At 41.3% G+C, this 26,371-nt stretch overlaps 1 protein-coding gene across 1 annotated transcript; it reads left to right on the top strand.

The window, feature by feature from the left end:
• The first annotated feature begins 9,829 nt into the window (after nucleotides 1–9,829).
• rnf32 (ring finger protein 32) lies at nucleotides 9,830–26,111 on the top strand. Its single transcript, XM_071899308.2, has 7 exons — nucleotides 9,830–9,853; nucleotides 19,240–19,480; nucleotides 19,575–19,717; nucleotides 21,205–21,362; nucleotides 22,268–22,376; nucleotides 24,800–24,967; nucleotides 25,881–26,111. The coding sequence occupies exons 1-7, from the start codon at nucleotides 9,830–9,832 to the stop codon at nucleotides 26,109–26,111; spliced, it is 1,074 nt and encodes a 357-aa protein (XP_071755409.2).
• The last annotated feature ends 260 nt before the right edge of the window (nucleotides 26,112–26,371 follow it).

Raw genomic sequence — 26,371 nt, 5'->3', positions numbered from 1 at the left:
TTATTTTTTAGGGCACAGAAATACACGGTATTTCTGGTAGCACCACCAATTCCTTCATCTTCAGTGTGCAAAATAACCATAATATAAACCAGAACTGTAACTAAGTAGTCATGACATAATCAAAACATAACCATAACTAAATAACCATGTTCTGACAGTGAAGGGTTGTCAGTAATACATTGTCTCAGCAAAGGAGCACAAAAGTGGAATTCATATTATCAATGAAATCTTTTTAACCCATAAAATGCTTAAAAATATTGTAAGATTAAAGCATGAATACAGATACTACCTCACCTTATATTCAAATAAAGATCCACCATATTTAACATGCTGCAGCCAGATTGGTCAGGTTGAGAAGATTCAATGTCAAGTTTATTCAAAGCCAAACAATATTGATTACATGATTGTTGTGTTGAACATTAATCAATTGCACTCTCATAACTGTGTGTTGAGATGGAGATTAATGAATGAAGATGCCATTAAAAGACCAACTGCTCTGAATAATTTAGCTCCTTTTATCTAACCAATGTAGCACTTCCAGTAGAAAGAGGGTGTCTCCACCCTATTTAAAGTTAGTGAGTAGGCAGTAGCATACAGTAGATTGTATGCATGTGATTTTAAATTTGGCCAGTGATAAAAATGCAGCCTAAACCTAAATTTGAGAGAATTTTTAAAATTGTATATGTCCAGGGAAGATTGATTGTGTGCATGCTCTTTTTGAGGAACACACTGCTTCACTTTCATATATTTACACTCAATCATACCTGGGAGATGCCCATTTCAATGTGTTTCTATGTGATTTCAATGTGTTTGTCATTCTGAAATGAGTGGCTCCACAGTATTTCATTTCCATTCTCCATTCTGTCTATCTAATATAACAGAGTAGGTCACCAGAAAACAAAAATTGGGAGGGACATTTATGTTGCAGAGACTGTTAAAGACATTCACCACAAGGTACCATTTACTTTAATCAGGAGCAATCCTGGGCCCTTGTCAGATCCAGCTATTGCTATAGCAACAACGGCCCAGCCTGGCCATTGAGATATGAACAATGTGACAGGGCAAATGGAACAGGCTGGGACTGGAGACACAGCAGAGATGGGAAACTTCAGCCGTAATGAAGATGTATTGGATTCCCCCTTCAGTTCTGGTGTGGATAATTCAAATGGCGATCCTGTTCGTGTTCAGAAGTTAGGATGTTCTTAGAATTCAAAGGGAATGATTTGGATTATGCACAAATTGATAGATTGTCATGTAATTACACTAAAGAGGATAATTTATCACATTATAATTGTGAAGTAGCATATGCACAGTGTAGTTTATATCAGAAATATAAAATTCTAATTACTGTGCACATTAGTATGCGAACTGGATCAGATTAAATATAGTATTGCCCTTTTGGATATCCAGATGAACACATGCAAAACCAATGTAATGCAAAACCGATATTTATGTAATCGTATAACCATTCATAGACAAATGCCGGGTATATTTTTTGTTTTGAATAACCTGCCTCAAATGTTGAGGCTGACACTGCAAGCAGTAGATATAGTGTATATGCATTGACCATTATAAATATTTGAGAATGCCAAACCCTGACACATGATTATTTCATGTGACACCATACATACACTGAATCTGTAATGGGAGGGTTTCCAGATGTGACATCACTCCTCCTAGGAAACCCCTCATCCTTTTCATGTATTGATTCAGGACAATTCATCTCGGTGAGGAAGAGGAGTACTGTAACATTATGATCTCTGCTTTATTGCTATTCAACATTTATGAGTAAGGATTATACACCTTTAACTGTAAGCGGTAGTGGTTATGTAGTGGATTATAGACACCATGTTAATTTTGGTTTGCTCCATCCCGATATCATACAAGCTTACTTTGAATGCAAAAAAAATGGTACGCAACATAAATATGTTCAGCGATAACATAAATATCAGATTTAGCTATTCACTTTTAAAGGAGGGAAGGAAAGCAAAACTAAAGGGATACAGGTTTGTAGATAGAGAATGTGGGGAGTCTCAAGAAATAGAAAAAACTGTTGGCCAAACATAACTCCCTCAGTGTGATCATTGCACTGATTGGGTGACAAAGATGAAAAAGGGCTTTTCAATAACTCAGACTAATGTTGCGCCTTAGCTCAGACCGGCTGTTGCCCTGGGTGCGTGTGAAATGCTTGGCGTGGACAAAGTAAACCATGGCCGGTGCCCATGCTCCATTGTCCTCAAAGCCTCCTAAAGAGGTCTCTTCACAGGTCCAGCAAACACACTCTCCAGACTCTTGGCATATCTCTGAAGATCCTCCTTTTGTGTGTGGAAACACATTACTCTCTCAAGGAGAGGAACAGGGGAAACAAGGCAGCACTAGTGAAAAGGCTTAAGTATCTCACCCCCCACCCCTGTCAGACCGCCTCCCCTCCTTGCCAGATGATAATTGGGACTGAAACACTTTTTTTGGTCCAAGCCTAATTCAGTGAGTAAATTGCAACATGGGAAAAACATGAATGGGGCCCAAGCTGTGTGGTGACTCAGCCACAGAGACGCTAAGAGTTGCTCTTTGTGGCCGTCTACAAAAGGGAAATGTTCTGTTAATCAGCATTGTTATATAAGTAAGTGTGCTTTCCTTCAAAACTGTGTGATTGAATGCTCCCCACAAGGGACTGAATGAAAAAATATTGATACTGAGGGATGTTTTGGGGCAGTACTGCAAATAATCTATGAATATAATGTTGGGAAAGTAAACTTCAGTAAACTCACAGTTCTAATATGAAATGTCTTTTTATCTGTCTGCCTGTTTTGTCTTTCTGTCTCTCAAAATGTCTGTCTGGCTGTTCGTTTATCCATCCCTTTTCTGCTTTGAAGGAAAGGCAAAAGCAAGTTATGAGTGTGTGGTGTGACTGAACCATTTGGTCATTTCAAACAGCAGTTTAATTCCTTGCAGTTGGCATGGAAAACAAACCACAATGCTGACCTGACCAGCTTATACTGCATTGTTTCCCTCTACTTCTATGAAAAAAAAAAATGCAAAGCAGATTAAAATTCAAAGAGGAATGCAAAAAATGCCACTCTGCAAGGATCAACTACAGTCTAAACTATGCTACTATGCATGTTTATTTCACAACACTGACATATAGAGAGAGTAGACAAACTAATAGATACACCTCATGGAAAAAACTTTAACTTTGAAGTTAATTTCAAAGGCAGGTACAAAGGTGAGTCATATTAAGTTCAATGCCAATTACCAGAAAGTTATTTTTAGAAGAGGTTTTACAATCACCACTTTTATGTGTATTTTCAAAGTAACATAAGGCAACTAACTGAGTTCCCAAGAAGCCAAGTAGTCGGTACCTAAATTACAGGTGAATCAGTCACAAAAACTGCAATGTTGTTTAATGTGGCAGGGGGGCAGTCTTAGCTGGACACTTAACAGGATAGCTGCTAAACACACAAAAAAAATATGGCCTCAGAAATGACCACAGAATTGAATCAGCACCTCTTGTGAATGTTGTGACAAAGTCTCAACAAAAGCTATATGTTATGAGCTTCACAAAGCCAGTATTAATGGCAGGGTTTGGAAATTGTTTGTATCCAAAGTCAACACACAAAGACACATAACCTGGTGTAAGAAGCACAAAAACTGGAGTCCTGTGCAATGAAAAAATGTAATCTATAGCCTGATGAGTCTTTCACTATTTTTTCTACACCCTGATACATTATGTGTGGAGAAAGCCAAAGGATGCCTTCAACCCACAATGTCTGTTACCAACTGTTAAACATGGTTATGGGTCTGTAACAGTAAGAGCAGCCATCTTGTGGGAGTCATTAGGTCCGATGATTGCTTTGCATGGTCACATAATGGCCAAGGAATATGAGGCCATTTTACAGGACCAGGTGCACCCAAGATGATAATTCCCCCAAATACACTGCTAAACAAATTCAAGAGTAGTTTCATGAACACCAGGATGGCTTCAAACACCTTTCACGGCCTCCCCAGTCACCAGATCTAAACATTATTGAACCTGTATGTGAAATAGATGTGAAATAGATTGAAAGAACCGGAAGCTTTGCTTCTTGAAGGATGATCCACTATCCCTCTACACACAGTGTAGGACTTGTATGACAGCAACTGAAGGAGGAAGGCAAAGGGTGGCCCCACTCCTTATTTGGTATTCATATAATGTTATATATTGTCATTTAGTGTGTGCGTTGCTTTGTCCACCCCCTGTAAATTCCTTTATGACATTATCTTGCCTCAATACAAAAGATGCAGAGATGGGGGGTAACCAAACTTAACCGAAGACCAGGTAAAATATGGTCTTAATAAAGTTTGGTTAAGTGATAATAGCTAAAGAAATACTCTGCAGGGCAATAAGCAGTTTACTGATTTAAGGTCATATCAGTGGATAACAACTGCTGAGTGCAACTATGCAAACTGTGCAAATTACTGTTAGCTATGCATAAAGATGTATAGCTATGCTATAAAGAGCTAAAACTAAATTGCCTTTCCTCTCTTTAATCTCTTTTAAAACTTATGAAATTTGATGTGTTTGATATTGTGTGTTTTCCTTTGACAAAAAAAGAAAAAAAACATCTTGGGACTGGTGATAGCAAAAGCTCAAATCATTGTGATACAGTGTAACTGTTACATTTTTCAGTGTGCTTGCAGAGTATCTGTCCCTATACAACTAAACCAAATAAAAATAAACAACATATAGAGGGAATTATGAATGAAATTGCCTCCATAGAAATTGGCTCCCTAAAACCTAGGGCAGGTCCTGGTTATACCAGGAAATAGGCTGAAAATAAGAACAAGAAAATACAAAAGTATAGCTTCAGGCAATCTCAAGCGATAATTTTCCAAATTGCTAGTCTCCTCTTTCTTCTGTCTCACCGTACAAGTTCAAATCCCTCACTCAGACAGACAACTCTCTTATTACTGCTCTCCCCATGCATGTGAACAGGTAAACAGTAGCAATACAGTAGTACGCTGAATGTGCCTCACAGCTAAGCTGCATATAATAATATTACAAAAGCGGTGGGTTTGCAGCACTCAGTGAAGTCATGCCATAGATTTGGATGGGCTATTGCAAGATAGGGTGGGTGTCTGTGAAACCACTTTAAATGAGCAATTCAGCCAAACCAAAATGTACATTTTCAGATTACAATCATAAGTGAAGCTTTTAATCATACGTTAGGATGCAGACTTTTCTAGTTACAGTTTGTCACCTTTATGTAACCAAGCATGTTAACTTAGAACACAATGTACTCTACTTCAGTCACTGCAAGGAGCCTGGGAAACAACGTAAAGATGTTAACACTGACAGAACTGCATTTGCCGTTGCGGACGGTATTCACCAAGGCTCTGATCCAGGCAAACCAAGGGACATAAAGGATGATAATCTCCCTGGAATTCCACGGCGTTTTCTTATAGAGAGGAGGGGAGCGCCGGACAGTGGGGTTGAGAGGTCAACGGGACCAGTTTGCTGAGGCCCAGCTGTCGGCCCCTGCTCTGTTTACGCACCATCTCCGGAGTGAAAGGCGAGCGCCTCAAGAGCTATCCTGTTCTCATAACACTACGGCACTTCATATTGGTGGAGGAGAGACAGAGGGAGCTTGTGGTCTGAACCCAGCTACCAGCAGTGTTCCCCTCCTATTCATCATCTGCCGGGCCAACAAGACCTCCAGACAAAACCTAATAAGCGATAGAGGAAGCTTCGACTCAAGAGGGCCTTTCACTTTCGAGCTTCTGTCCTTTCAGTTTTGACGCTACAAATTTTCAGTGTGCCAGGATATTTTCAGCAGATGATGGCCAGACATTCTTGAGAAGTGAAGCTCGGGCTTGAACTTTTGTTTTGTGTAAAAAGTTAAAAGGCTTGTATTATTTTGAGTAAAATCGACTCAACCCAGGTTTATTTATAGACCGCTAGACCGCTTTCAAGAAACAGGTTTGACAGAAAGTGATTTGCAGAAAACACAGGACACACAAGCAGATAAAAAGAAGGATAATAAAAACAACAGACAGAAGTTCAAGACAAACTCAAGAAACAAGGCCAGATTGTGAATGCGTGTGTGTGTGTGTAGGTGTTTGTGTGTGTATGTGCACTTTCAATGTGTGCTGTGTAATGACAAATGTCACCATCAAAATGGGATTAACAATGCGAAAACTAGTGTGGTGGATACAATTAGAGAGCAGGCTTCCCATTAGATGTTTGTTTGTTTGTTTATCTGTGTATTTCCAATCTCTGCGTTCCTTATCACAGTAACCCTGTGTTAATATACTGTCTCAGAAATGAAATGCTTTTAAAATGAGGCTTTAACACCCGGAGGCTTGCCGGGCTAAAATAAGTAAGTGCTTCATAACTGCCATTTTGACTCGACAGTGAGTCGTTTCATTCACAAAATCTATGATTATACGTTTTAATGATACCATGCCACTCGATGAGAGAAAGGATGGCTGGTGTTTCAGGTTTTGACTGAATATCAAATGGTGATATACAAAATGAGATGGTTTTCCTAGCCATTTGAAACTATGATACTGTATTTAGAGTGCATTTTGCCTAAACTTGTAAAAATTACAGCCCTGACTATGTATTTAAGAGAAGCTGAATACAGTCGGAAGGCAATATATGAACACCCCATGACCACATTAAACAGCACTTTAATATTTGACTTCAAAGGGGCAGAGTAAGAGCACCAGGAGCAAGCACTGACAGCAAAAACAATAATTTAACACATCATTATAAATATTAGGTAAAATTCAAATGTACTTTTAAGTGGGATTTTATTATGTTTACTTCATGTAATAAGAGGTTTGGTTGATGAATGTGTCAGGTGGAGAGATAGGCTTGCTCTTTCTTATTGCGGGTTAAGATTGATAAAAAATGAGTCATTTTTCATATTTTCAATTTATAGGAGACGGACTAGAAAAAACAGCTAAATTGTAGGATGCTTTTCAGATTAATTTTGTATCTGCCAGGCGTCACAGCACTACATTTCAAATTGTAAAGTCTGAAAAATGTATCTGACATTTTGTTTTCCTGTAACAGTGTTAACTGTAGAGTTGGGCCCACTTAGTTGATTGTTAGGGTGTCAACTATTTTTTCAGCATTTGTAAAGACGGCATCTAAAGAGGTATTTTTCCTGTGATTGCACTATTTGCAGGGAGACAATAATGTGGGGAGGGCAATATTTAGAATTTGTCAAAGGAAATGATAGGAAAATGATATATGTTTTTTTCCCTATTGGTAATTTCTAATGAATTGAGGTCTGCATAGGCTCATTTGCAATATTATTTTTTCATATTCGAGGGGAAGTAATTACAACACAACCCTGTGAATTATGTTAATTACATTAATCAGCGAAGATTAAGTTGGCTTAGTTAATGGATACTGAGGTAACATCATTCAAACACTTCAGTGGCATGAACCCTTCAAAAAGGAAACAATGAGGGTAAATCTTTAGAGATAACCTCGCTTTGTGCCGGAGTTGTGTAAACTAGGGAAATTCCTATTGTTGGCAGATGTACCAGCAGGCCTAGAAAGTCCTTAGGCATCTAACGTGCAAGTCCTGGCTACACGAGACACAGCCTGAGGAGCTCAGACAAAATATACAGACCCCAGATACAAAAAAAAATCATCACACAGACGAGAGGAGATACATAAATTGTCTTGTCACCCCATGAGATTTTAATGTTAAAAAAAAAAAAGAACTGCACAATTATGTCACCTTAATGCTATGCCTTAAGTATCAGTTTGAAACAATGATGAAGACTGTGACAAATATGAACATCAAAGTAAACCTCTTCTTGAACATTTAGACTTGCTTTGTGTACACTGTAGACAGACCTGAGCAAGCCCAGACAGGCCCGCATGAACATTTAATAAATCTTACATTGAAGGAGGAAAACCCTTAACAGATTGATTAACTGCTGACAGTTTTATGGCGAAATTACTATTGTTGCACTCCGAGCACTCATCATTAGTTAAATCAATAGCAAGGTAGGATCATTTATACTATACCGCACTTCTAGTGTCTCTGTCAGCCCTTTCATTTGGTCCCAGTCTATCACCAGTCCCCAGCAGTGCAACACACAGACACCCCTAATAGCCCCAGTTATGACAGCAGCTGTCATATGACACCTAATAGCCTACAGTAAGTACTTTATATCTCAGCAAAGTTTAAATGGAATTGTAAAGAGCTTATATAGGGTTTATGTTGCAAAGATGTCTCTGTTACTGTAAGTGTTTGCTTGCTTAGTAAATGGGTACATTACGATACATTAACTCTTCTCAGTAGAACAGGGTCAAATTAATCCAGTCTGCTATTATCAATTATATGGTAATATGCATGTGCTGGCAAGTATGTTGCTTATATTTCTGTTGTGTCTGTCTTATTTAACACTTACACCTGATCTGCAATCCAAATGTAAAGAGTTAAATGGCGGGGCTAAAGGGTTAGCTCCACTACCAAAAACAAAAACATAGTTTAAGACACTTTTTCATTCTCAAATTGGCTGTCAGACTGCAGTCCTCATGTTCAGCTGACAGTATGAGCTAGCTAAACATGTCAGCTAAACATGAGAAGGCCTACTGACCATATTCCCACAGCAGCCATTTTGAACTTGTTACTTCAACAGATAAGTGAGGACTTTGGATAGACCTTTATCAAATTAGCTAGCAATCTTGGGAACAACAACTACAACGACTGCTTGAACTTAGCAGGGAAGTTAGCAAACTTACTAGCTAATTAGGTGCTAGTTTGCTACTTTGGCTAGATTCTAGTAGCTAGCCATAGTGAGCAAAATAAATACATTAATTTACCTTAAAATGTGAACCTGTATCCCTCTGGATTCATGAAATCCATTTGCTTCTAATGCATTTGTTAGTGGGGATTCTGTGAAATGATAAATGTTTGTCCTATTCCATAAAGTTTGTATTATGTGCATCTTGGTAGGCTACACAACAGTGGGACAGCTGGGCTGTACTTGCTCTTCCAGGTCGCCTGGAGTTTCCCCACCCCAAATGTGATGTTTCAAAAAATTCAAAATGGCCGCTGTGGGAATAAGGTCTATTAAATGTATTTTAAATCCTTAAAAGGTTTATTTACATTTGCAGTGTTTGCAAACATGAAATTCCATTGGGTAAAATGGGTTAAAGACATTACAAGGAGCTGTTTTTCCATCAAGAAGTCCAGCATTCCACCATCGCAATTATCAGGTAGGCTACACTTCAACACTCCCATTTTATGTATGTGTTCTGTCCTTATATGACATCTAGACCATGCTGACAGCCTAACAGCTAGAACATCATTGTGCAATTTCCTGTTTTAGGGAAACAGACACTTCTGCATTACTGTACCTTTTACAGGAGAAGCAAATCAACAGTCTTTGATGTAAATCAAGCAAAAAGGCAAGTAAAAAGTGGAAAAACACTCCAAACAATAGCAACTTGTTTGAGTGAAATGATTAGGCTGGATCACATTTGTTTGGCTAAAGCAGCTTAAAGCAAGGAACATTCATCGCCAACAGCGTAATAACACACTGACTGGAGAGGGGCTTAAGAAATGCCAAAAATCTGACAAAACGGCAAACAACGGTCCAATGGCCTCATTCTTTGTGACAGGTTCGCATTCAATATAACCAAGACATACAGTATATTTGAATATGATTCTGCTGCCAATATTCCCTTTTATGAAACAGTGTCCATCATTCAGCCATGGGCATCATTCACTGACTATTTGAAGATTCTTATTGTATACTCAGGTATTGCTGGTGCAACGACTACTTATTTACTCATTGTTTCTAGGTCTGGTGTATGTGTATGTGTGTCTGCATACACATGTATGTGTGTGGTGGCACATTCATTCATTCTGTACCATATGTGCACATGCACCCCTGCATCATGTGTATGTTTAGGAATACAGAGCCACATCCAGTGGTTTGAAGAGGATGACCAAAACTGAAAGCCATGCCAAGCCGCTGCATTTTTCTCAAAAACTAGATGTGATCCCAATTGAGCTTTAATGACATATTCTGTAATGGCATCTGAGATGGCATTTTACACCACAGTAATGAAGATGGAGGGCCCTGATGATAACTCTGAGTCAATCTTAGCAGTGATTAGCACTGAGTTTGGCCTCTGGAAGATGAGTGGACCAAAGCTATGGCAGGAAAACCATCCCACACTATTCCAGCTCTACCGCCACTGAGGTGTTTCCTTTATTTTGACCATACCTTGTACGGCCCTTCTATGCTCGCTGAAACTTTGAATCTCACTCGACACATAGCCCTTTCAAAGGGGCAATCCAATATGCCCTCAGCCTCGGGTCAGCCCCTTCCTTCAGCAACAGCCGCAGAGCTCCAGCAGTTAGTAACTTCATCTCATTCACATCATCTTTCACAAAAGGTGTGTCTGTTTACAAAACCCCGGCGAACGCGACACTTACCGAGTCGGCGGGTACAAAGCCTCAGTCGAGTGATCTGGGCCTGGCAATGAAAGATGAAAGCTCAGACTGAGGCCTGCGCTCTGAAGCACGTGTCTGGATGATGCTCTCATCGGCCTTCAATTAGACAGGTGGAGGAGAAGACTGCAAAGAGGGCCAAGAGACGAGGGCAGGGAGGATGGGGGTTAAGCCTCGGCCGGGGTTGGGCTAACTTCATTCTTGTTTGATACACTTTGATATGTACACTCCACCTGAGCCCAGACTGTGAGTGTGAGGGGCGATGAGCAGGGACTTGTCGGACGCTTTATGGGATGCGCCGTTTGTTTATTAATCACTAGGTTCTGTGATGTGTCTCTCATCACCCCAACAGGTATAATTAAGCTTTAAAGGGCATGGGAGGCTTGATGTGTCTGCAATTCATTTTGTTTTATCTCCATGTTCCTTTTGAAGTCACTGCTGCATGGGTAAGGTGTGAGTGTGTACTGTACAGTGTGTGTGTGTGTGTGTGTGTGTGTGTGTAAGTGAGTGTGAGAGTGTGTGTAAATCTCTGTAGGTGTGTATGGTCAGAGAGCTCCTTAGTAAAGAACTAGTCTTATGTTCCTATGTTGCATGTTCTTCAAAATGTCTGCTTACACGCCAGCTTGTTCAGCCTGACACGTCTTGTTTAGCCTGAATGAATCCAGTCGTTTTGAAGGGTGACAGTTCAAAGGTTGTCAGTTTTTGATGGCCAGGTATTGTGCTGCTTATATGACATCTTGGGTTCCCGGCAGCCAGCTGTGGCTGCCTGTTTTCAGCAGAGGTATGTGACAAACGTTGGGGGAAAATAAACACAAAGCCGGCACATCGTGACTGACATGGCACTGTTGACCCCATCGAAAGGTCAAGCGAATTGGAATATACATCAGAGAAATGTTTGAATTTCATGAGTTCCTCGCCACTTCATCTCCTCTAATATTGATTCGCGGTGTCAAATGAGATATGTTGAGTGGGACATCATAGAGGAATGTAAACAAGCCAGTGCTGCGCCTTACTAGCCTTGATCTTCCATTTCAGCTCTATTCCAGCAGGACAGATCGTCAGACTTACCGTAACAGAAGAGAAACCTAGCAGCCGATCAAACCTGCTGCAGCTTAGGGATTCTTTTGCTCTGTTTTGAACAAAATCCAAACAGACGTTACAGTCATCTAATATATCCAGTTTGATGATATAGGCTACCACCTTTGCTGCCTGTAAGTAGGCCAAACTATTGCCCTTACAGTAAATGCACAGCGGCTGATGTGCTTCTTCTTGGTCCCGTTCCATTTGATTCTCCACCAGGCTGTCAGGAGAGCGGGAGCAGGCAGAGGTGTGAAAAGATGAGAAGCTCACCTGTTTACTTTGGCATTGGAGATTGAGCAGGCAAACAGCCAGTAGCCTGTCGCTTCTCCCACTGGATCCTCCGGTAATGTCCCTTCACATGTGAGTGAATAAATGTAACTCATGCAGAAATGTTACCTGACATTGCACTTAAAAATATGACTCGGACGGTTCAACGGAACATTTCAGGAACAGTGCCGCCTGGAGAAGCTTACGTAAATTAAATTAAGACAAACTGTTAATTAAATTGAACATTTCCCGGCAGTGGTCTATATCTCTGACATAAACATTTACTTTATTAATACATTCAGCCTGACTGTATCACATTCAAGTGGCATCACTGATTGTGTGTCACTGAAATGAGATACTGAGGTAATCTATGCTAGTATAATAGATAGTTATGAAAGTCAAATGGTTAAATCATTGATGTAGAATCACAGTATTTATGGCCACCTTACTACTTTAAAAAAAATCATAAGTGGTTGATGAATGTTGCTTTGAGGGATCGTCAGACATAAAACTCATGAATTTCTCACCTTTTTCAAGTCCTTAAAAACAATAGAACAGTTATCACCAAAATATCTTTGCTAAATGTAATCTCCAGTAAAATAGTGGCCTATTTGTATTACACATAGATTATACTACTGTCATCTTCACTGTATATATTTGTTATGATGATTCCTTCTGACATCAGTGGTATGAGACTTCCCATGAGTAAATTCTGGTTCATGACATACAGATATATTCAAGCCAAAACCTTTGCTTTTCCAATATCAAACTTTCCCATCTCCCTCCAGCTTGCAAGCTGTCTTTCAAAGCCTTCTGTGCTCCGCTGAATGCATCATGGGAAATGCAATTAAGTGGTGACAGTCAAACATCACATCAGCAACTTCAAGCTTACAGTTACAAATTCACCCGGTGCCACAGGAAAAACCCTGACATTGACTGTGATTTCCCATCATTCATAGAAAGGCATATGCTAGATACCATTTAAAGTTAAACATATTACAAACACAGTAGCAGTCCCTGCAAAGAAAATGTGACAGATTGTCATTACCCAAGCAGGCTATTGCTGATGGAAATCTTTATAATTAGTAATTAGATAATTAGTTATCTTAAGCATAGGGTTTATGTCATTAATATTGAGTTATTTAATACTCTCTTTCAAATTGTGCCACAAAAGCTGTGATTCATAAATAAACATTCATCAAACGATCGGAGGAAGAGATTTGATGAGACAGATAGTGGAAACAAAAACATCTGTGGCTGCACCTTTGGCACAGAGAAAAACAAGTAAATAAGTGTTGCTACTTTAGCTTTCATCGCACACTAAAATTACAACAAGAGACCAAGAGACTTCTCTTGTTTGGCAGAATCTCAACATGCTTTGAAGTATGCAAGCCATGGTGAATGACTTGCCCTGGTGAAGCAACACATGTCATTTAGACTGTAGGGATTTCATGTTTTTTTAAAGATTGGCTTGGCTTTTGACTATCAAATCATTTGGGGTTTTTAGTAGGGCAAATGTTTGGGAGCTTAATGCTGAATGCTGAGCTGGCAGTGACACATGAGCAATGCCAAATGGGAATACAGGACCTCTGTCTTAGTAGCAATTCATTGCCTCCTTAATGTGTTTTGGCAATGCTTCTTTAATAAACCTTAATTTTATAAAAGGGGCCCTATTATAGGAATTAAGATTTTCTGTATTTATACACATATACAATCAAAGATGTTTAATGAATAAATAGTTACAATTTAATTGTTTCAGTGGTTAAATGTATGAAAAATCATTGCATTCTCAAAAAACTCTATTTACAGACTAACAATGCATCACAACTGAACTTGGTCTTGATTGACAGCCCTACACACATTAACACCGCCCGCCCGCCCACCCCCCACCAACCTCTCCCCACCCACCTCTTCCTACCCACCTCTTCCTACCCACCTCTCCCTAGCCCTGAGTCGGCCAATCAGGATCCAGTATTGTGATGGCTCTGCCTGTGAGAACTCTTCAAATTTGCTCCATAAATACCATTTATCTGCAACACGTCATGAAGAACATTATTCTTATCCTGAACAAAATCATGAAACCATATGATATGAAACCTTTAAAGTTTTCCATCAAACAGTTGCAGGTTTGTCAGTCCAAATGTTTTTATTATTGTTGTCTTGAAGCGTTCTTAAACCTTGCGAGCTGCTGCTAAAATATGATCTCTTCCCTCCATGTTCCCACCCCTCATCACCTGAACATGGGCTCATCTCATCCCATTGCAGTGCATGTAGGTAGGAGGAGACAGCGGGGTCCTGTGCAGACGCGGAAAGTCCCCAATTATGTGGTAATTCTAGAGAGTGGTTGTGATATTTATTCTTATTGCCCAAAGAACTTGGCATTTATGAGACTCACCACAAACACATTCCGCACAGCACAGGCAAACTTCAGGCTCTTGCACTCGTTCAATCAGATGAAATAGCTGCTACTGATTTATGGCGGGGTTTCGAAGGAAGTCTCCAGCCCCACTTATTTAATTCAGGTGCTCCTTTAAAAAAAAAAAAAAAATGAAATCAGTTAATTGCCTTTACAGTACCCTCTCTTTGAGGAGCTTGATGAATATGTCAGTAAATCTCCACAGCCAAACACCGCTTTGTATTTTCATTCCACATGTAAAACCTTTAATTGTGTTCACCTAAGGAATATCATCAAAAAAGTATTTGCTCGGTATTGATGGATCTGGAAATGACATTAGACAGATTTGACGCTGTATGTCAAATTCAAGTTTTCAATCAAGCAGCTTATATTCAGTAGAAATGCTGCCATGCATCCCGTCCATAACACCCTGCAAAGGTCAATCGACTGCACACATAAAAGGCATAAAAGGTATGATTTGACTCAATTGGATGTGCATTGTATGTAATCAGCATGGAGTCAGATATAAGGATGAGAGTGAATGTGTAGAAGTTGGAATGCCTCTCAAACTCAGCGGGGGTGGTCAGATTTTCTGCGCTCGTGCCTTCACAGGGCACAATTTATGGCCATTATGGTGTTCTATTTCTGGCTATAGTGATGGATTCTGCTCAATTATTGTCCATTATGGAGAAAGATGGCCGCACAACCACACTAGAAATTATTGGTTGCTGCTGCAGTGACATTACATTGAAATCGTCGCTGCGTGTTCAGCTCAGTAAAAAGTAGCCTAGGTTGAAATTACTGTTGAACATGTGACAGATTAATGCATATATGACAATGTGACATAAAGACTGCATAAAGACTTCCCTTACTTTATGTAGGATACGTTTTGGTCCGCTACCTTCCCAGAGGACTAAGACATCGCTAATCACTGCTATTATTATGATATTGAGTGATCATCTGGGCTTTCCGTCTTCTTGATAGGGGTAGAAAATGCCATCTCGGACACTTTTATGGAATCTCTCATACGATTATATCTGGTGATTGAGAGGGTTTGGCAGATGACTTAACGTCATTACCATACTCTTGAAACTACTGAGTGCCACTTGTGACTTGCTGATAGGTTAATTGTCAGCCTGGATGACACTGCTCCCATCAAGAGAGAGATGCATCACAGGTGGCAAACAATGTCACAGCATCCTCATCTTAATCGTGATTACAATGCCTCGCCTTCATAGGAATTATTGATTTGAAAATGCATCCCATAGACTTTATACATCCACCAGTCCAAAACTGTTGAGTGTGTGTTAGGTCATACCCTGTATCTCTGCATGACATTGCTAATTATCCTACAATTATCCTACATTGGTAATGATCTCACAGATAAGTAATAAGTAAACTCTCCCTAGTCATCCTCCTGTTCCGAATATGTTTCTTTTCAGTATGAATAATAGAGAAGGATCAGGAAACAGAGGGTGAGTTCCCATTATTCCTGGCATCGGGACACTGCAGTGGCTGTCCTGTTGCCAGAGTTCAGGCTGGCAGTCAGCACAAAGTGAAGGTAATTGAGAGGGAGAAGTCCCAGCCAGTAGCACAGGGGGGCCTCCGCAGGCCTCCCAATGCCACCGTAGCCCCCGCCGGACATTAATCAAAATGCCCGATCAATAACTTCTCAAGTGCTAATAAGCACTGGCACATTTCGTGATATGTGAGCCCCTTCGTCATTTCAACTACCCAGAGATTTATAGGAAATCCATTGTTAGGTCCAAAGTATGAGGTAATGTAGCACTTAGTAAATGAAGTAAAACCAAAAGCCTGGGGTGATTTGTATTTCATTTACAAAGGACATGTCTAATCATTAGAAGCTCCATCTCTCTGAAAAGCAACCAAACGGCTGTAATAATGGCTGTGTTCTTTTATAGCTTACTTACTCAGCAATGACGCAGGAGATAACAGCAAATAGTACAGCCTTGCTGCTCTCCCCTCCTGATTGGTTCCCTCCCAGATAGCCATGGGGGACTCCTATTCACCATGGAGTGATTAAAGTCATGTTAGGGAAGCGTTATGGGTCAAGTCATAAAATAATTTGATTTCTGTCCCCTCCACTGTCTCCTATCAAAGTGATTGGTCTCCTGGTCATCTCACTGGCTGACATAATTGTTAATTAACCATTATGGGCTGCCCTCTCTCATCCATATCTCAGGGCAATTACTCATTTGACAACAATGCAATATATCACAGTGTATGATGTATGGATACGGACCAGTTTTACGAGTATGAACTGACACAGTGTCATGAAAGTGTTGTGCATTTACTCACATGCCTAGATGCTTTATTCCCTAAAATATTGATTACAATCATGCAATGTTCGTTTCACACATGATATTCTCTACAGGTACCTTTGAATCACTGTAATTTAGTTTAAAATCTTAGCAGCTTAGCATGACATTGGAGACAAAAACTCAATATAAAATGTGTACTATATACTCAAAACAAGCATTTGTGACTTTAATTTACCTGCCTGTTTTTCCAGTGTCACTTTATTATGTGTCTGGCCAAACAGGTAGTGCCATCACAAAGATTGCCTTTTTTTTTTTTTTTCTCTCAAAATGTTAATCAGATCACATATCCAGAATATATCCTTAAACACAGGTGAATTGTGGGATTAGTGTTTTCCTTTTCAACCTGTTGCAAATTTGCAAAACAGTTCAGCAAAAGGTTCGGTTTCAAAGTCCCACTGCAGCACAGCCCACTTTTTTTTTCTCTATCTTTCGCTTAAGTCATCAGCTCTTTGCACGACAAGCTGAGTTTTCTTTTCAAAAATACCACAGATCAGGTAAAGAGGTTCAGGGGGAAGAAAGTTAAATAAAAAGCTCTTTAAAATGGTATTTATAAAGAAAAAGACAAACAGTGTCCCTGTTGAAAATAAAAGCGCGCACTGAAATCCATTCTGATGACAGTTGGAAGAATGCAGGCTTTATGAGGGACTTGAGCCCCATCTTTGCCATATCTTTTAAGCGTGATTATTTACTTAAAACAACAAACCGAGGCCCCGAGTCTGGCATTGTGGACGACAGCCCTTTGATTGAGCTCGGAGCTTGAATTCTTAACTAATAAATTGTTCCACGCCTTTGTCTGGGGCATTAACGGCAGTGGTCTGCGTTTTTCTTGCTCTAATCTCAAGAATGCAGCAGCCTCTTGAGAAGCACAGGGGTTTCCTCCTCTCCCAGAGCCAGGTCTTCACTTTGTTTTCTTAGAGGACTCCCTGGATTGACAGGCCTCACCGTTAGCCCTCTCCTCGGCCATCTGTTTTCACTGATTCTGTCTGAGCACATCAAAGTCAATCAAGGCTGCAAAGCATTTTAAAAGTCACACACCCCCGCGCCGTGTGTGAGAAATAAAGCAAACTTTTCATCGAGCGCACAAAAAGAGGCGGTTTGGGCTCCTATGTGTTTGTGTGTGTGGTTTTCCATGTAAGGGGGTGACCTGGGAGGGATCCCTTAGCTCACAGCACAGGTATGAGCAGCTTAGCTTTGTTCAGTACCTGCTCTGACGACAGCTTGGTGAGTCACCTACACACAGCACAGACTAGCCTTCTTTGGTCAGGTTCCAACTATTCACTGACATCTCCCTGACAATAAAATAATCATTAGTGAGAAGGAGCCACTCTTTGGATGGTGACAGAAATAAACAGGAATAGACATAGACAAATTTGAAACTATTAAGCTATCAGAGAAGAGGTGCTATTCCATAATTGTGAAAATTGAATTAATCACATTTTAAATTTTCATGGAAGAATTTGAAAGCCTATTGAAGACAGATAGATAGATAATTTTTTATTTATGACCTTTTTTATTTATGAATGCCCCATTAGGAAAAAAAACAGTGGGATCTTAAAATGTCTCTCATGATTCCATTTGTAAGCAATAAGAGAAGCAGTGCTTTACAATGATTTTAGAACAGTTGAGAGGCATTGCTAGGCACAATCATCATGGATCATACCATTGTTTTTAAAAAGAAAGAATGCAAATGTTCAAAAGAAATATTTTATGTTATCAAAATTGCCTAATTCTTCTGCCAAGAAATATACTTCTTGAACAGTAGCTAGCCAACATGGTTGCTAGGCGACACATAAGTATCGGTATGAGTGGCGATTCAGTTAGCGCATTAATATTTGAATATATGTTACCACTTCGGGCCTGAGTGAGCCAATCAGAACTCAGGACAGGAACTATCCTGTCCATGGTAGTGATGGGGACCTGTGGTGGAGAGGAGGGGGAGGGCGGGGACTGGTTACCTAGTAACCACATAAACACTGCCTTGATAGGATGGCAATGCGGAAGGTTTGGATTTTACCTGTATTTTTCATTTTGTTAATTTGTTTACTACCGAAAATGTGTCATATTGTGTAACTGTCACAGTTATAGCGTTAGGTTCTGTTTCTGATAAGTGCAGCTGGTCTTTAGACAGCCAGCCTGTCTTCCTTGATAGCAGGTTAGCACGTTTGTTTGTCTGTGCTGTTTGCTAAGCGCATGGAATGGGATAGCAAACACTCTTGTCAACTGAACTGCATACAGTGCAGTTTATGGTAAAAATAAGCAATGTATCCTTTTATTTATGTGTAAAAAAATGAGGTTAGACTCCCCAACTTTTGGGAAAATATTATGAAGGCATTTGCTGACGTTGGTAAACCAGAAAGTACTCTGAAGCCTAGCCCGCTGACCTGTGTGTTTTTGCACAGTAATTTCTCTGACTCACTAATTGCTGCATTAGTGAATTATCCTTAGCAATTCAACGTCGTCCATTTGGCTATGCAATATTTTCTCTCTGCTCTGTGCCATAATTTGGTCCAGACAGTACTTACAGAATTCATTTAGCCTTATTTATTTTTATTAAGCTTTGCTTTCTTCTTATCGTGATGATCAATAAAAAGTCCACATTTGCCCTAGTCATGTGACATAGCAGTGTTAGCCATTCATCAGTTCATGTAAATTCAATTATGCACCATTGAACTAACATATTTTACAGGGCTTGACGTCTAAAACGAGCAACAAGTTGGTAATGACCTCGGTTGCCTTCCAAGACCACATTACACGGACCCTGCTGCATCCGAATGACCCTCTGAAGCTGAGGGGCAATAGAAAAGCCCCTCCACACACCAAAGACCCCCAAGGTAGAGGACGAGTGAAAGAGAAAGGTCTCCAGAAACAAGATGGGCACGAAGAGAGAGAATATGTGCTCGATCCAGCTCCACCTTGTCTAACATTAGGTACACTTGGGAAAGATTGGGAAATGTCAGACATCTTACTTTATGAATGAATCATACATGAATATCGCACCACTATTTCCATTATTTCTTCTAGCTCAGAAGATGGGTTTGGTGCCATCCCCAGCTAGGAGGCTGACGGAGGATGAATGGACGCAGGTCAAGGCTAGGTCTGTTGAGCAGGGGGAATCGGCTCAGCCCTGTGCAATCTGCAGGGAGGAGTTTCGCCTTCAGCCTCAGGTATTCCCCCAACACTGTTGTTAATATAGCTGTTGTTAATATTCTGTGAGAAAGCCCTTTTCTGCATGTTTTCAATGTTCTTCATCTCGCCTCGGGGAAAACCTGTTTCCCTATACACACATAGGAAGGCACACATGAGCACACATGCGCATGTGCACCCACACACACACAAAGCCCCCCCCCCCCCCCCCCCCCCCTCCAGTTCCTGTATGTTCTAATCTGTGTAGACAACTGTACAAATTTACCCATACTGCCTTGGAACTCAACTGTGACGCGATGATGTAGCAATCAGTGTGTTACTGTGAGGGTCATTCAGTCTTTTACACCTTTCCGATCCCCTTTTAAGATGCCAATCTCCTCAAGAATGCAGGGCTAGAATAGACGGCCTCACAAAGCACAGTTGCCATAGACGCACGTGTAAATATTAGTTTGACTCAGGGAAAAAATGTTAATTAGTGCCTGCTAACAAGGGAAAGTGACAAGAGGGAATCTTTGTTGATTTGGCATTCTCTCGCAAGTCTTCAGTTCATATTGTAACAATGCGTTTATGTGCTACATTCTTGTGTTGCATTCAAGTATTAATAGGACAATTAAAAATGCTTACTCCAGCAGTTGTACTGAATCAGTTGTGTGGACAGAAATATTTGTTACTCAATCCGGCTCAAATTATGTGAATGCCAGCCACACCAGAAATTGTCTATAATAGGTCTAGATGTTTAAAAAAAAAAAAAAAAAAGTTCCTGTGCTTTCTATTTCTTTCTATATTCTGTGTCTGAAAGTGTAGCTTGTAACCTTTAAGGCTTTGATAGTGAGAGGTGAAAATTCTCTCTGGTCTAATGGCTTGTCGAGCTCCTGGAAATTGTGCACTGCAGGGGGCCCTTTCACTGGTGATGGAGTATGTTGGTCAGGCCAAAAACAATGGGAAATCAATATGCCTCCCCCCTGCCCTCTAGAGATCTGAGTAAACTGGTTTGTGTGCCAAGCCCCATAGCTGTGGCTGTCTCCTTTCAGACGATAAAAGAGTCCCTCTCGCAGGTAGAGGAGACTATAGTCCAGGTCCCAGCCGGCCCAGTGGGGGTCATGCCGACTCCCTTTACCCTCATGGAAAATAACACACAGAGGCAGACACACACATTCACAGACATACATAGGCGAATACACACAGATTTAGCATGCAGGCACGAACACAGGCATGGCACAAAGCACACACACACACACACACACATGTGCACAGCGTGTATAAGCGCACACATACATGAATCCACATTCAGTCTTCACAGGAGCTACCAAAGCACTTAGAGAAAACCTGAAAACCAATACATGTTAAGCAGCATCCTCAGGAGACATGGCAGCCCATACAGTCAGTCAACCTATGGACTCTAAATCAGACTGATTGGATACTTCTTGATTTACAGTCATACAGCAGCATGTGTGGTACACATTGAATTTAACATAAACTAAGTTATTTATGTTTATGTCCCGTTTAGGTGTTGCTGTCTTGCTCTCATGTTTTCCACAGAGCATGTCTGCGGGCCTTTGAGAGGTTTACTGGGAAGAAGTGCTGCCCCATGTGCAGAAAGGAGCAGTATGAGACACGGGTGATCCATGACGGGGCTCGCCTCTTCAGACAGCAGTGTGCCACCAGGTAGATAACTGTACAAAACACACAAGTTCTCTCTCAAGGTGCTCTTTGCTGCTCAGAGCTTCGACAACATCCCTGTGACTGTCTGCTGTACGTCAAACAACATGTAGGCTATATCACTGGGCAGATTTCTTAAGATTCAAACGATTCCCCAAAGAGGCTAATTTATGCTCTAAGCGTACATACTCTCTCCAGGATATTGACTTGTATAATATGTGAAACATTTGACTTTGAATCTCTTGATTTGATTTGCAAGCTTTAAATATAATAAAAAGAATTGTACATTACACCATCTCTCACTAGGTGCATCTAGTGATTTGCATCTTTTTATGTTGAAGGAAGAATCAACTCCAAATAGTAAAATTAAGTAAAATATGCTTTATATATTTCAAATTGAATTTCTTGAACTATAGAAACCTGAATTCTTGGACGTGCATGAAAATCACCAAAATTGGAGTTCTGAGGTTTTCACACAAACTACAGCTAAATTCTGAAATCACTCCGCCCACTCACACTGAAACAAATGTAGAACAGTGTGGTGCTATGGGAGATGGAGCCATGGTCAAATTACAATGATCTTTTTTTTTTTTTTACTTCTAAAATACATATTCCTTGTAAATTTCATAATAGGTTGGTGCCAATTGTGCAGTTTAGTTGAGGTGTGGATATGAGATACAGGATCATTTAATTTGTAATAAGATTAAATTATCCGCATTACCAAATATATGGCTACATAGTCATGTGATCTCCAAATGCAAACTCTGCAGAGGACCAATTTCAGCACATTTTCATAAATATTTAAATTTTAACATTGCATTGAACAATGCATGCACATCATATTTGATGATTAAGTGTTCATCTGATTGTTGGTTCAATGTTCTTGGTAAACACATTTTGTGTGTTTGCAGAATTCAAGCATGTTGGCGAGGCTATGTTGCTCGAAAGTGGTACAGAAATGTGAGGAAGACCATCTGCCCAAAAGACAAACGGTTGCGACGCAAGTTCTTTGAAGCAAAGGTGAGTTTAAACTCAAACTCTACTCTCATCAACACATAAGGGATATTTCCAAAACATACAGTTAATTTTATATTGGTTAATCATACATTTTTGGACCACATTGAACATACTAAGGTCACATTGCCCAGGTTTCCTCTCCACAAGTCTCCTTTTCTTCCTACGTCTCCCCCTGACATTCTTTCACTGTTTAGCTGGTCAAATATAAGCCGTGACGAACATCACATCCGAGGTCCATGAGTTGAGACATGGGTTTCAACTACAGAGGGACTCACTGACCCCAATGCGCACATGCACATACATGCGCGCACGCACGCACAAATGCACACACACGCACACACCTTCGCCCGCTCTCACCCTCTCAAGCTCCTTTGATGCCGTGTGAATCATACACTGTTTGTCAACTAATTGTGGAGAGAGTTTGTGTTTTAGTCAAACAGTCTGGACATTCCAGCCTCAACACAAAAGCAGGGTCCTCATCTGTGTGTTTGGGTCCAGTCCTCCGTCAACTAAGTGTGTGTGGGGTGTGTGTGAGTGTGGCTGGGCTGGGTTGGGGAGGGTGGATAGGTGGCGTCGGCAGGAGGCTTGGATATCTGACGCCCGTTGTCATTTCAGTCTCCGTTCACGTCCCATTTCAAAGCTATAAATCATGCGACAACTGGACTTAAAGGAGGGAATTTTTAAGAGTGGGCTTTGGTTGACTGATGGCGTCCAGAACAGCCAGTGGATGGGGTCGATTGACACGGAGGCTCTGTTGACTTGACGGTGGCTCGGTGGAAAAGGGAACATTGCCACCTAGTGAGACACAAACCTCCCCCTGTCACTCCCTGTTGACTTGTGATGACCGGGGAAGACACTGGTCACCATTCTCTTGACTGAGCACTCAAAACATCAGGCTTTTTGTTTATTTATCAAATGAAGAACTGAGGGTCACACACTAATATTGTTCAAGCAAGTTCATCCCATGACCCTTGTTTCTGCCGTAAAGGTAGTGACAGCTCCTACACATCTGAGTCCGGTTGGCTTGTTAAAAACAGGCCACGTGTATTTCTCTATGGAGTGGCGCAATCAAGCAGAGTGCTCCTGCAGTTCAAAGAGGCTGATTAAGCAAGGGTGACAAATGCATGAGGGCCACACTTGTAACGTGTTGTGAGGGTCGGAGTGTCCTACCCATCCCCCTGTCAAGTCTCCATCATCTTGCCTATAAACCAAGCCTTAGCATGTCGCGTAAACAAAGAGGCGGCGTTTATTGAGCCAATTAACTCTGCGCTAACACATTAGGCCATGTCCACGGTCCATGTGCTCAGGCTGCCGCCACAGACACAGTGTCAGCCACTTTACACTGAAGGTCTGTGCTTGGGCGGTCTTGGGTGGTCTTGGGATTGTCTCATATCTTTTAGTCACACTGAGGATTATCTTCAAGAGCGCTGACAGGTCCGACTGACTTAATTTTCAGAGTGAAGACTTATTTGCTTAGTTGACTGTAACGCAAACAGGTGTTTTAGTGCTCGGGCTGGAACTGGTGTTAGATGGAAAAACCTATCCGTTCAGCTTCCTCTTTAACCCGATGATAGTAGGAGGCAATAAAGCGTCATTGTGCCGCGAAGCCACAGGTGTTCCCCGCAGGAAAGCCTTCAGGATATCAGGTCAGTTTCAGAAATCTTATCAGCTGATCCCGATGGCCAGCTTTCCATTTTTACTTGCTTCGGAGGTCCGACCCTGAGTCAACACATTAAGGGGATAACTACCGACATGTAGATGGATTGCCATGAGATAACGCCTCTGCACTCCGCCTCCTCTTCCTCCTCTGTCTCCTCTCCTGTCCGCATCCACTGTGAAACAAGGCAAAGTTCACCAGAGGCTGTGTTGTTTGCCTTGACTGTAGAAAAGTCAGCCAGCCTCATAAAACCCTCCATCCGAATGGTTAACAGTTGTTTAATTAGTGATAAAAGCCTGGCTGTAAAGCAATTCTGATGTCACTGTGACAGGCTCAGGGATGGGGTGCGTATTTGTGTGTGTGTGTATGGTGTGCGTGTGTGTGTGTGTGTGAGAGAGAGAGAGGAGTGAGAGAGAGGCAGACAGAGAGAAAAGAACAAGTGCACGTGTGTGTATGTGCGAGAGAGACAGAATGAGAGAGAACATAAGTGTGTGTGTGTGTGTGTGTGAGACAGACAGAGAGGGAGAGAGATGTGTGTGTTTCCATGTTTCCCAGCACCGTCTCTCTTTTTTACTGGTTTCCATTAATTCTCCATGTTAGTGGGAGACGTGACTGTATTGATCTGGCTGTTTAACAACTGCACCCTGTCAGCGTGCCTCAGCCATTACAATACGCACACACAATTAGCCCTCATAGAAAACACGACTCTATTGTGTATACTGAATGAAACATGCCTCTTTTGTGCCGCTAAAATGGTTTTTCTAATTAGTTGCAGGAGTTGAATGACAGCTTTGTCCGATACTGTCACACCGATGTGGAGGCTTTTCTGAGTGATATCGACCGCTCCTTGTCATCAAGCAGACGAGTGTTCCAGCAGCTGGAGAGAAAGCTCGTCCTCGAACCTCGAGAGAGCGACTGGGACAGAATACAGAGCCAGGTCGGGAACAAGAAGTACCATCGGAGGAGGCCCTCGTAAAAAAAAAAAAAAAACACCTAATCCTAGTCTCATTCTGCTCCTAGCCTTGCCTCTCGCCCGACATGTTAACGCTTGCAGGGGGACGACGGCATCACAGCTGCCATATAGAAAGTACACGTCTCTCCAGAGGTGATCATTCACTTTACCCAAGTGAATGGCAGCGGGTAGGCTAATAATCCTCTGTGTTTACAAAAAACACGACCCGGTCTGATAACGCACGGCAGGCTTTTCATCGCCTCGACTACTGCGGAGGAATTGAAAAGACATCTAGATTTGCGGTTCCATAGGGCTCCATTGTTGCGCACAAGGCTTTCATTGCAGCCAGTACCATTTTCCATAGAGGGGGTGGGGTGGGTGTGTGTGTGTGTGTGTGTGGAAAGGAGATGTCTTTTTTTTTTTCTTTATCTGGTGTGAAAAGGTTGTGCACAGGGCAGGGGCGGCTCAACCTTGACATGGAGTATCAAACGGTGAGCATGTTTTCAACACATACCTTGCACCTTCTCCCGCGGGTGCAAACACTGTAAAGCGGAGCGCGGCTCGTTATGAAACATTTAACGGCGGGGCATGGTGATTGTCTCTAAATAAAGGAAGCTGTCTTTGGGTTAATCATTGGCGGAGCTGTGCAGAGTGTTGCTTCATTTTTTTTTATAAGGATGGCTGATAAACATGTTTTCACCGTGCATGTCTGGTAGCAGCCAATAGATTTAGTCCTGAGTTCTTCATGGTCAAATGGGGTTTACTTGGGCATGGGCAGGGGCAAAGTCACTCTCCCGCAGAAAAACTGTTAAAACTCCCTCGTCAACAGGGCAATTGAGCCCATTCTAAATTTCCTCTGACTATTCAGTTACCATTGTTTTGTTTCCACCTTTGGCAGGCTATCCAGAGAGACGTCTGGGACTGTCCCATCTGCCTCACTGCACTCTGCAGCCCCAGCCGGGGCACCGAGGCACAGAGATCCACCCATCGACAGAGCAGACGCACCGTTCTGCTGTCTTGTTCCCACCTCTTCCACCAGCTCTGTCTAGAGGCCTTGGAGGCCTTCTGTGTGGACAGCACACCTACCTGCCCGCTGTGCAGATCTGCCTACGACAAAAGACTTATCTGATCCAGGTACAAATATATTCAAGATGTTTCATGATGATTTTAAATCTGCTTAAATTCATGAAATAAAAGGACACTCGTTGTGGATTACATCCAGTGTAGTCATATTTGTAAACTTAAGTACTCTATTATGAGCAAATAATTTCCATGTCTTACTTTTTGAAAGAGAACTAGAATCACAAGCTCACCCCCATAAAACAAAATTGATCAACCTCCTGGGTGAATTACGCGCAATGAATGAATTTATAAATGAAAAGTTGCACA

Source organism: Centroberyx gerrardi, chromosome 22, assembly GCF_048128805.1.
Source record: "Centroberyx gerrardi isolate f3 chromosome 22, fCenGer3.hap1.cur.20231027, whole genome shotgun sequence".
Taxonomy (NCBI): domain Eukaryota; kingdom Metazoa; phylum Chordata; class Actinopteri; order Beryciformes; family Berycidae; genus Centroberyx; species Centroberyx gerrardi.
The sequence above is the reverse complement of the archived record's forward strand: the minus strand, read 5'-3'. Positions and strand labels throughout refer to the sequence as shown.